This window comes from Lepisma saccharinum, chromosome 1 (assembly GCF_977018435.1).
Source record: "Lepisma saccharinum chromosome 1, izLepSacc3.1, whole genome shotgun sequence".
NCBI lineage: Eukaryota > Metazoa > Arthropoda > Insecta > Zygentoma > Lepismatidae > Lepisma > Lepisma saccharinum.
The window spans coordinates 68,342,663-68,354,846 of record NC_139229.1 but is presented as its reverse complement, the minus strand read 5'-3'; the positions used below and the strand labels follow the sequence as shown (position 1 = coordinate 68,354,846).

The window sequence follows — 12,184 nt, the reverse complement described above, 5'->3', positions numbered from 1 at the left end:
AACTAAACTTTGATACGTATTGTAAATCTGTAGCAAATTGTGGTGGCAGAGAACTGCTTGTACTCTTAAGGCAATGACCAGTTAAACGTTAGCTTGCTGCAAGATGCAATGACGTCAAGGAAGTAAAATTTTTTGAGCAGCCTAATCTATAAATTGCTGTGTCAACATCCTTATCACAGAAACACCAAATTGATCCATCATCCTGCTAAGTCGCGGTATAGCTTAAGTCTTCATCGGAACACCAGTTCGGTATCTTTGACACAGCTCGAGAAGAAGCCGACCGGGCGCGTTTCGAACCAACGCCTGTTTTTTTTTCTGAACAGCGGTGTTGTTGCTTTTACCTGCATTGTTCAGACATCTAATCATTCACTGCGACGTTATACTTCAGTTAGTTCTTCGACGGATGCTATTGGTGGGGAATGTTTGAGGGGAGGATTTACTGGGCTCCACGTGAACTTGATATACGGTTGTCAGAGGGAAACATCTTTCGGAACTTTCTTTGAAGTAAAGTGGTGTTTCGATGAGGACAAACTATACTCATAAACAATAATATCTATGGACAGACTCACAAGTCACGTGTCCTTGCGATATCCAGAAACCGGATCAGATTAGGTACAACGATGCAAATGAGAGGTCTTCAACGATTCAGTCAATGAAATGGAGAACACTTTCCCTTGGAGGTTTGTCGAATGACACATTTTCGCTTTATACAACCACGTCACTAATTGAAGATTTGTTGTTAATTTTAGACGTTTTTTGGCGGATCGATTTGACTTCTAAGTTAATTGAAAAATTATTGCCCGTATTAGAGACGATCGCTCCCCCCCCCCCTTCCCGGCTCTTTCTACCCCTTGATAAGCTCCCGCTAGTGCAGAAAGTTCCATTCTGTTTTTCTCTCCGCAGGTGCAAGTTTTTCCAAGACGTACGTACCTATGACCACGCTGACTGTTCAAATCGTCCACTCGTCTACGTTAGTCTGAACTATCTGATTTGTGTAGTTTATTTCTGACCATACATAGTAGAATCCATATCATATAGTGCCAATAAACCATATGTCAGTTGTAATTAACTTATTTTCATACTCGCTCGCGAAGAGTCGATGCGAGTCGCCGACACTGGGCAGACAGCCATTCCCACCAAATGAGCCACTGCTTCTTCTGCCTGCGCAGGCGTGAGAATGTGTTGCGGGCATAGCTGCGGGTTTCACTTATCGCACACCGTATTCAACACCGTCGTCAACTGACGTCAGCTCGGATTGCCTTCGTTGATATGTTAGGTCTGTTATGTTTAGTTATTAGCATAAATACACAGCAGTCTAAATAAACCTAACATCGTGACGTCAGCATACGACGGTGTTCAATAGGGTGTCCCATAAGCGAGAATAGGACCGCTGACTAGCTACGTGGCAAGACGAAGGGGCGTTTACGATGATAGGCTAGCACTACGTGAACTCGTACACAGACATCTTCGCAGAAAGTGCGAATACGTCCAATACTCTGTTTCCACCACTAGAGGCGCACCACTTTCTCTGACTTGCAAGCTCGCAAGAAATACCGCAATATTTATGCGCGTCGAAATGACATATTACAAAAGATACGAAAACCGAAAAGATAACCTTGGGTTGTATCTGGAGGCGAGATAGAATAAAAAAAGAAAATGATGAAAAAAAAGCATTCAATTCCGAGAGAAGACGATGGATCCTTTCGCTCGAGGCGCTTTCCTGCCTACATCTGCCATCCATACACGGATCAATGCACTAGAACGAGGCTCGTCTTGTTATATTTTGCTCCAGGGAGATCCCTCTCCGTCCTTCTCTCATCTCTCTTTTATCTCCTTCCTCAGAAGTGTCGAAAAGTATGTTCGGAAAGTTCTCTCTTTCTTTCTCCGTGTTGCAGAAGAAACTTGCGGGGAGAGAAAAAAAAACTGCAAAGTTTTCGCCGATTCAGAAGTCCCGAAAGAAACGACAACCTGCGATAACTTTCCTTTTTCACGGTTTTCGCGAAAGAGGGGAGGAAGAGACACGCGTAAATCAAGGTCTTGAGTGTTCAGCACTTCTCTGGGACACGAGAACGCGAATACGATTGTGCTCGAGGCTCTGGAGGTTGCTTCTTCTGTCTACAGAGGGCAGTGGCGTGCATTAAGGCGAAGATTGACAGTTTTGCGTGAGGTGTGCATTTGTTGTAATATCGTAGGAGTGAATTATGATACTACCGTAAAAAGAAACACTGTGCAAAAAAGTATCGATTTCTTCCCATGTTGCAAGTGAAAGCGGGATTTCAAGTTGTTTAAGCTAGATACTATGTGTAAAACAATGATAAATAAGTATTTATAGAATCTCCCTATTTGGAGAAATATCCCCTTCACTTGCGACGGTAGTAAGTGACATAACACCGACACCTGACTCACCCACCATGACTTAAGACTTAAGACAAAAAGTAAGACGAAATACGAAGGCAGAGTCAACTGACAGGAACTTCAAGACACAGCAACCGCCACGACCCAGGATGCAGGATACTGGAGATATCTGTCATTTGCTGTAGAAATGAAAATTTTATTTTGGAACTGTATACGGCAAAATTTCTGGAACTGTAAGGAAGTAATTAAAACTGAACACGGTTTGAAGTTTTCATTATTTCAACCTGCTTTTACTGCGTAACTGAAAATATGTTCAATGTTGATGCGTATTTAACGTCGAGCTAATTCGGAATAGTTGTTCTAACTACTCTACCGCGAAGGTCAGCGATATGTAAAATAAATTGTAATCTATGGATGCATACCTATAATAGTGATTCAGAAGTTTTATTTTAAATTTGCTAACTTATCAATATTGCTAGAAGATGACTCAAGGTAAACATTTACAATGGAATGTTTAATTAATTTCAATCACTTATAGCCTATGTTTTATAAGGACTACGACTCGAGCTTTAAAGTTGTTTTTTTTCTCTCGAGAAGATTGTAAAAATAACACACTTCTAAAAACCATTGTTTCCTCTCTCGATATAGGTTCGCTTGAAAAACGCTACACCACAGAAAAAGCGAGAGAGAAAAGAGGACAGGATTAGTTCCCAGTTGTTCAACACTTTCGCTGTCCTTTTAATTTACACTTTGTGGGATTACCACAGCCTAACAGTTTTTTCCACGATTTGAAGCTACGAACCGTACAAGGTTTCCGCGCATTGTCCGACTTAAATTATCACCTTTTGTAAAAAGTCCACAGTGGCCAATTCGAGGGGAGAGAAAATGTTCCTAACAGTTGTATTTTCTACATTCGCAGACGCAACATCCTCTTCGGCAAAATCGCACCACATTGCCCCTCCGTTGCGCTGTTGCTTGTCTCATTTATACTCACTCACTGCTGAAACTTTCCGCATGAACAAGGAAACTAATTCGTTGCGCATATAGTTCACCCCTCCTAATAAAAATCGTGTTTGTATTTTCTTTTCTGCGAAATAGACCTAAAATTATATCTTCACTGTGTTCTTAGACTAGTAGGTTGCATTGGGTACGCCTATTCATGACATTTCCATTTTTTTGCAAAAAGAAGTTTTGAGGAAGTTATTTTCATTTATTTTTCGCGCGAGAAGGACTGGCGATGTTACGGCTCCCGTGTGACGGTAGATACGCCCTCGATTTCCCGTCAGAATCCTGCCACTTACCTCGGTGATAAACAAAACGTTCCTATAGAAGGTGAAAAATCGTTGCTTAATATCCATTTGCATGTAGGTTCATGTAGCCGTTGCACATATTTTATGAATAACACGTTATAATACTTTTCGTTTGGCTAAAGGACAGAAAAACGTGCGCGTTATACATACGTAAATATGGGGCATTTCATTATTTTTTTTATACTCAAAACACGATGACGGTGGATTTTCGCGGTATTTTTCATTTTTTAAGCACAAAAAGTTTCACAATTCGCGAGAAAGGCCACAATTCGTACTTTATGCCAAATTCACTGGCGTACGCAGAGGGGGGAGGGGGGCTCCGAAATTTTGAGAATATCAACATTTTCGAATAAAAGAAGTAAAAACTCGCAAAAAAAAACAGACTGGTAAATGCAAATCTCCCTTGAAATAACCCCCGATTGCCATTTTTGAAAGTGGAAATATAATAAATATCCGCCTCCTTAGAAAGCTGCTATGTACGATCAACCGTTAGAATTCCAGAAATAAAATCCTGCGTAAGCAGTGGTGGCCAAATTAGCGTTATTTCGCGATATCGAATGGATGAAAAATGTGTTATTAGAAACTGCATATACTACGCCAATCAAGATTTTTCGGTGATTTTTCACTAATCCAAAAACAAGATTCCTAATTTTTAGGTTTACAAATACAGGATGAGGCAAAAGTCAGGTTACATAGGAAAATAAATGGGTGCATACAAACACACACTTGATTCATATGTTTTGGTTACAGTTGCAGTACATGTTCAACATGCGTACCATCTCACGCTCCCAGTTGCGCAAGACAGTTGCTAGTGTAGTGGGGGTGATTTACGAGCAAGCGCCTGTGATCATTTTATTAAGTGGTCCAGCAGGTTGTTAACTTTCTCAGCGTACAAGATTACCTTCATGTGTCTCCACAAATAAAAATTCAGGAGTTACAGATCTGTCGACCGTGGTGGCCATTTATTCCCATGTAACCTGACGTTTACCACGCCTTGCATATTCGGCTTCTTACCTCCCAAACGCAGCTCCGCAGATGCTTGTGCGGTGTCCGTCTCGCTCCTGACGACGCATTGGTACATCCCCCTGTCCTCTCTCTGCACCGGCTGTATCTGCAGCCTCATGTGGCCGCTGAGCAGGAGCCTAGCCCTGGGGCTCAGGAGGCGCCCGTCCTTGTACCAGGACACGCCGCTGACCGCGAAGTCCGGCAGGGCCGTGCAGCGGAACTCGGCGGAGCTTCCGAGGTCGACGACCTGCAGTGGTGGCGTGAGGTCGGCGTGCAAGGGGGACGTCACCACCAGACGAAGTTCTGCCGCCGCCTCGCCGCCGCTGTTGTTGGCGACGCAGCGGTACAGCCCCGCGTCGTCCATCTGCACGGCCTCGATCGCCAGCACCGGACCCAGAACCCGAGACCTTGAGTTGGATTCCAAAGGAATGGAATCCCTTCCCGATAGTCTGTACCACCTGCAAGAGAAGAAACATCTGTAATCAGTCTGGTCAGACATACAAACAGGAAAAGAGAGTCTCGGATATCATAGTAAAATAAAAGCGCAATACCCATTTGAAATATAGAGCAGGAAGGAAATACAGACTTCAAACTTACAAAAGCGTATCGATATGTATGACAAAAATTGAAAATGGGCGCTCGAGCTGTACATAAAGCGGAAAGTAGAGAGATGAGAAGTACTTGAAGAGAAAAATAGACACCTGAAAGGTACATAAAAAATAAATAGATTCTAAATGTTACGCAAAGGGGAAGTAGACATCTAAAAGGTACGCAAAGGAAAAGTAGACATCTAAAAGATACGCAAAGGAGAAGTAGGCATATAAAAGGTACGCGAAGGAGAAGTAGATATCTAAAAGGTACGCAAAGGAGAATAGACATCTAAAAGACACGTAACTAAGAAAATAGGCACGTCAAAGGCACTGCCATCTGGGAAATAAGACACCTGAAAGGTCGCAATGTGGGTAATACACACTTAAAAAGTAAGTAAAGACAGAAGTATTCTTCAAAGATACATACACAGGACAGAATAAAATACCTGAAAGATACGCAAAGTAGGAACTAGACAACTGAAAATTGCACAAGGGAGAAATATACATCTGAAAGGCACGCATACGGGGGAAGAAACACTTTGAAAGTACGTAAACAGATAGAAACACCTTAAAGGTAGGCAAGAGGGAAAGGCGCCTGAAAGATGCGTAAACTAGGTAATAGCCACCTGCAAGGTATAAAGGAGGAAAATAGACAGTTGATAAATACACGAAGTGGGAAATAGATATCCAAAAATCATGCAAAGAGAGAAATAGATAACTGGGAAGGCACCCAAAGAGGGAAATTGACAGGTGCAAAGCACTGCCAAGGTGGAAATAAAGACACCTGAAAAGTACGTACAGAGAGAAATACTCCTGAAAGGTACACAAAATGGAAATGGGTACCTGAAAGATACGCAAAGAAGAAGGAAGTCACCTGAAAGGTATGCAAGTTGAAATAGACACTTGAGAAGTACGCAAAACGGGGAATAGGTAACAGAAAAGTACGTAAGGAGGGAAATATATACCTGAAAGGTACGCAAATGGGAAAACATCCACCTGAAGCGTACAAAAGGGAGAAGTAGACGTCTGAATGATGCGTACAGGAAAACAGCCAACTGAAAGATACACTACGGTAAAGAGCAGAAGAAAGTTTTCAAAGGTGAAAACAGGCACCTAAATGATACTCAAGGGAGGCAATAAATGCAAAAAAGGTATGCAAAATGGCAAATTGTCATCTGAAAACTACGCGAGGAGGAAATACAAACTTGAAAATTTCGCAAAAGTAGCGGAAGGCTGGGGGGGGGGGGCGCCTTGAAAGAGACTAGCAAGTTGCGACTAGCAAGAACAGAATAAGCACTAATAAGGTATTCATGTACAAGAGAAAATAACGGGAAGAGGAAATGAACACTCCAGATATATAGGATGACAAAAACAGATCTTAAAATGAAAATAAAGGAACATGGCTATATAGAGTTACAGAGTGAACTACATGAAAGCAAATTACAGATATTACGATAATAATATTAACATAAGTATTATGTTAATGAGCTTTTTATGTTAATGTTGTATTAATGGGATACTTTAGTAATCCGAATGAGGTTTCGATGTAACACAACAGCATGCATCCATCTGCTTAAGGTAGTTTGAAATTGCTCAACAGCAATGCCGGACAATAGAGCCGGCCATAGGCGTAACTTGAAGCGAGCAAGGTGGACACTTGCCACCCCAAATTTGAAAGCTCATTAAAGTTGCAAGGAATTTATACTTTTGTTAACGTCTTCGGACCTGAGAAACGAAGTAAGGAGTAATTTTTACGATTTCGCAAAATTTAACAGTAATTTAGCAAAATAGTCCTGGATGCTATTTTTTATAGGGTAGAAAACTTTGATTCTCCTTCCTTCACCAAAGTTAAGCCGCAAGTTCGATTCCGCTCCCAGAATGTTAGGTCCCAAGTTACGCCCATGACCTAGATGGTGCGATCAGCATCACTCTCCGACTGCAAATATAACTTGCATCCAGAATAAAAAAGAAAGGTGCTTGAATACGACGAAAGTCAACACTCATCAGGATTTAACACTGACCGCCTGCGGAGAATCTCGATATCGTACGTCACTGACATTTGTGGGTTGTAACAATCTCATTAACTTTCAATAGAATTATTACAACCCAGAACTGTCCGTGACTGTACAATCCGACTGTAATCGTCATTAACGCTAAAACAAAAGTACCAGTATTGTTACCACTAACTCAAAGGTATTTTACATAACTTCAGCTTTAGTATCTTACGAGCTTTTTCCAAGAAAAGGACATGCTTCGAGTAGGACCGTTCTCCCCTCCGTGTCAGAGCATGTATCATGCACGAGATGCTAATGCAGGAGCGATGCTGAAGCCCCTTTTATTTGCAGACGAGACGATTCGCACGTTCTCCATTCTCTGAGCTTCTTAGTGGCTTGCAGCTTACGTGTGCTTCGTGCCATGAGGTCTCTTGCTCAGGCATTCGAAGACAAGTCCCCCTGAACCACAGCGTGAACGCCAAGTGACAATAAGTAGAGCAACATATAGGCAAGATGTCCCAGCACCAGATTTACATTATATGTATAGATGGAAATGTAGTGTAGGAACAGCAAACACTTACTTTAAGAAAGCAACCGGAACAGAGGTTTAGAAATACAGTAAAACCTCGTTAATACATACCCCGATAAGCCGGACTTCGCTTAATCCGGACAGGCAAAAGGAAAAAAAGGACAATGCAAGGTTGGGTCATTCCACGTCAAATCATCCAGGCCATGTCACCCACCATCTCCGATTTTGATGAAATTCAGTATACTTATGGAACTTTTCATGCTGATTACAAAAATGACAACTTTTTTGAGATTGGTCAAGGGGTTCAGAAATTACGCGTTTTTAAAAATCTCTGTGTACGCCACATGCGGCTCCACTTTGAATGACACGCATTAGGCTATACATTATAGTATCTTCTCTCAGGTTTGCCGTAGAAACTTCAAGTTTGATTTCGTTTGCTCAGGATAGTGTAAACTTTCATTTAAATAAGGTTTCTGATCAGTGTATCAATAATCATGTATTTTATGTATAGTTTCATGTATTTTTTTAGAAAAATAAATGACTAACTTCAAGAGCGAATTTCGTGCAATGCCCCCCCTTCAATTTCACCCAAATTTTATATACAGGTACCTGAGAGTGGGTACTAATGCTTCATGAAAAAATTGGGATGGGCGGTTCAGAGACAGGGTGATAAAAAAGTCATTTGCATTAAAAGTTAATCTTATTAAAAATACTTATGTATGTAGCACAAAGTCTGAAGTACAATATGTTTTGAGGTATAATATTCAAAATTTCTGTTCACTATGTGTGAAGGTAAGCATAGGCGTAACCTGGTGGGGGCAAAGGGAATCATTTTCCCTATCCAAAATTTATAGATTAATTAAAACCTACAAGTTAAATATATTTTGTGAACCTCCTGGCACTTTAGGAACAAACAAAAAAAAGAGTAATTATTGTGATTTTTCAAATGTATTTAGCAAATAATCTTTGACACTATTTTTATGGGACTGAAAACTTTGATTCTCTTAACCAAAGATAGTTCCCAAGTTCCCAAGTTACGCCCATGAAGATAGTACCGAAAAATACTTACTCGATAGTAGTGCAGGTGCACGGGTTGAACGCCCTCTTGTGGTGAGCTGAAGTGGTGAGCAGTGTTGCCAGCTCCTCACTCGAAAAAATCACCAAGGTTTTTGTTTTTGGGTCTAACCTAACCTAAAGCAAGGAGGTGGCAACGTTGCTTGAGGTATTTTCTCGCAGTGTTGCCAACTCCTCACTCGAAAAAATCACCAAGGTTTTTTTTTTTGGGTCTAACCTAGCCTAAAGCAAGGAGCTGACAACCTTGCTTGAGGCTTGCCTTACAGTGCATAAAGCAAGGTTGCCAACCTACTGGTACTTTTGCCATAGCCTTTTACAAGAAAAAAAAGAGAAAGGGAAGAGTTAAACAACTGACAGCTTACCCACAGCTTTTTTTGCTCTAACCTAACCTAAAGCAAGGAGGTGGCAATTTTGCTTGTGCAATCAACCCGGTTGACTGCCCTCAAGTAAAAATCAGCGTTGCCAACTCCTCACTCGAAAAAAAAATCACCAAGATTTTTTTTTGCTCTAACCTAACCTAAAGCAAGGAGCTGGCAACTTTGCTTGTGCAATCAACCCGGTTGACCGTCCTCAAGTAAAAATCAGCGTTGCCAACTCCTCACTTGAAAAAAAAATCACCAAGGTTTTTTTTTTTACTCTAACCTGGCCTAAAGCAAGGAGCTGACAACTTTGCTTGTGCAATCAACCCGGTTGACCGCCCCTCAAGTAAAAATCAGTGTTGCCAACTCCTCACTCAAAAAAAAAAATCACCAAGGTTTTTTTGGTCTAACCTAGCCTAAAGCAAGGAGCTGACAACTTTGCTTGAGGCTTGCCTTACAGCGCATAAAGCAAATTTTTGCCAACCTACACACACTAAACAAGGAGAGCCGACAACAAATATGTACTGCCGTAAAAGAGAGAGAGATAGGTGGATGGTAATATAGTATGTGTGTGCGTGTGCGCGTATAATATGTAGCATTATTAATTAGAGTGTGTTGGCAATTTACTTACAACTAAAAAAAAATAGAGATGCCAACTTTGCTGTAAGATGAAGAGAGAGAGAGAGAGATTTATGGCTGGCAACAGTAACGAGCGAATGCACCTTATTGTAAATTTTTTCCAAGTCCCAAAAAAAAAAAAAAGGAAAAAAAAAGAGAGGCCAATATTTATATATATTGTGACCTTTGTAAACCTCTCTCGGGGGAACGATGTGCCACACGCACGCGCGCGCGTATGTATTGTAACACAAACAAACAAACAAACAAATAATAATTGTTGTTTTTTAGAATGCCTGGCCCCTATAACCTCGCCAGGGTGCGTGGTGCCCAACCAAAAATGTAAAAGTTTTCTAATGGCTGCGGTTATAGATTACCGCACCTCTGTAGGGTTTCACGTGTTTTTTTTTTCTCAAACTATTAAAACACATATTTGAGGAAAACAACGCCACCCATATATAAATAAACCCCTCAAACTAACACTAATTAGAATTAGCCTACAAAATTTTTCTCGTAAGGCATTTTTTTTGTAAACACTCTACCACCAACAGATCACATATAAATAAACATACCCCCCAAAAAAAAAAATGCCTTACGAGAAAAATTGCCCTGTGTGCAAGATAGCCATATCAAGCGCACATTTTGCAAGACATTGTCGTACCTGCGCACCTGGTAAACGTGTAACCGCTAAAAAACCATGTCCCAGGTGCGGTATACCTATTACCATTAATAATTTGAAGAGGCATATAACATCATGCAAAGTTGTCGTCGGAGCACCTGTTCCCCAACCGTCGACCAGCTCGACCAAGAGGAAAGCGGAAGCCGACTCGCCACCATCCGCCAAACGCGTCAAGCCTGTGGCGAAAGCTAACCAGTCTGCTTTCGAGCGGTTGTTAGAGGACTTTGTCATTACTTCGGAGGGCTCATGCGACGTGCGTACCTTTTTGGAGAACGTGCAAGCCGAAATTATTTCCATCCTCGGTGATGCGCTTGCAATGCACTCCACCAAATTCTACGCATCGCTACGTTGCCAGTACAAGAAGCCGTCTGACGAAATTTACAGCTTCTGCCACAACACCAAGGCGAAGACGCTGCATCTGGCGGATGTCGACAACCTCGAGGTCATCTACAACCAGTTTACCGATGAGCTGGTGGCAAAACAGGAGGAACATCAAGCTAAAGGCTCGGGGGGTTCGCTGTGTGGCGAGCCTCACGAACTGTGCGTCAAACTTTGTAAGTTCGTGCCTCTCTCCGCCTCCAGCTACGTCCCCTTACCACCTACCATTGTGGCAAAAAAGGCCGTCCTGAACATTCAGAACGGTGACGCGAAGTGCTTCGTATGGTGTGTTCTGGCAGCGTTGCACCCAGTTGAGCCAAAAAACCATCCACACCGAGTTAACCACTACATACCCTATGAGGCAGAGCTGGAAGTTGCGATGGCTGGGATCGACTACCCGGTAGAGGTCACGGACATTCGAAAGTTCGAGGCCCGTACACACAACCCTCGGTTGGCCATCAACGTTTACGGTCTCACTGACGAAAATGCGGTGTACCCCATCCGGGTGAGCGACGTAAAGGACGATGGTGCGCAGGAAATCCATCTCCTACTTATCAAGGACGAGACCCATCACCACTACACTCTTATTCGCTCGCTCTCTAGACTTGTTTCGAGCCAGCGGAGCAAAGACAAAACCCACGTCGAGGTGTGTCGCAGGTGCTTGTCAACTTTTGGCAATCAAAAACAGCAGGACTACCAGCGCATCAGAGGTCCCAACATCGCTGCAGAGAAGCTTGCCAGCCACAAGATCTACTGCAATGCCAACGAGCCTGGTGTGGCAGTCTTGCCCAAACCTGGCACCGTGGAGCGTTTCCACATGCACGGTGCCATGGTGGAGCATCCCGCTATCATCATCGCGGATTTCGAGGCCTTCCTCAAACCCCTGTCTACTTGCGATCCCGACCCTGAAGTTTCTTCCACCACCCCTTACCAACTCCACGAGGCTTCGAGTTATGCATACGTTGTGGTGCGACGTGACCAGCACATTGCCCCCGAGCCCTACGTGTACCGTGGTCCCGACGCAGCCAAACACTTCCTCGAGAGGATGGTTGTCGAGGCCAACGAGATAGGGAAGGTACTGTTGGCCCCCAAGTCTATGCTCCCACTGTCCCCCGACGATCAGCGTAGACACGACGAGTCCATCGCTTGCCCTGTCTGCGTCAAGGAGTACACCGCCAACAACCGTAAAGTCCAACACCACGATTATTTTGACGGTAGGTATGTTGGCCCTTGGTGCAACGGATGCAACCTCATGGCTCGGGACCCGCGATTTATCCCTGTGTTTTTTCATAATGG

The 12,184-nt window shown here is 42.8% G+C and overlaps 1 protein-coding gene across 1 annotated transcript in view; it reads right to left on the bottom strand.

Annotated features, from left to right (window-relative positions):
* Positions 1–12,184, bottom strand: part of LOC145996198 (cell adhesion molecule Dscam2-like) — a 501,892-nt gene that overhangs the window by 151,440 nt on the left and 338,268 nt on the right. The window contains exon 7 of the mRNA XM_083132598.1: positions 4,680–5,128. Coding sequence (XP_082988724.1) covers positions 4,680–5,128 — 449 coding nt within the window. The remainder of the gene's footprint in view (positions 1–4,679; positions 5,129–12,184) is intronic.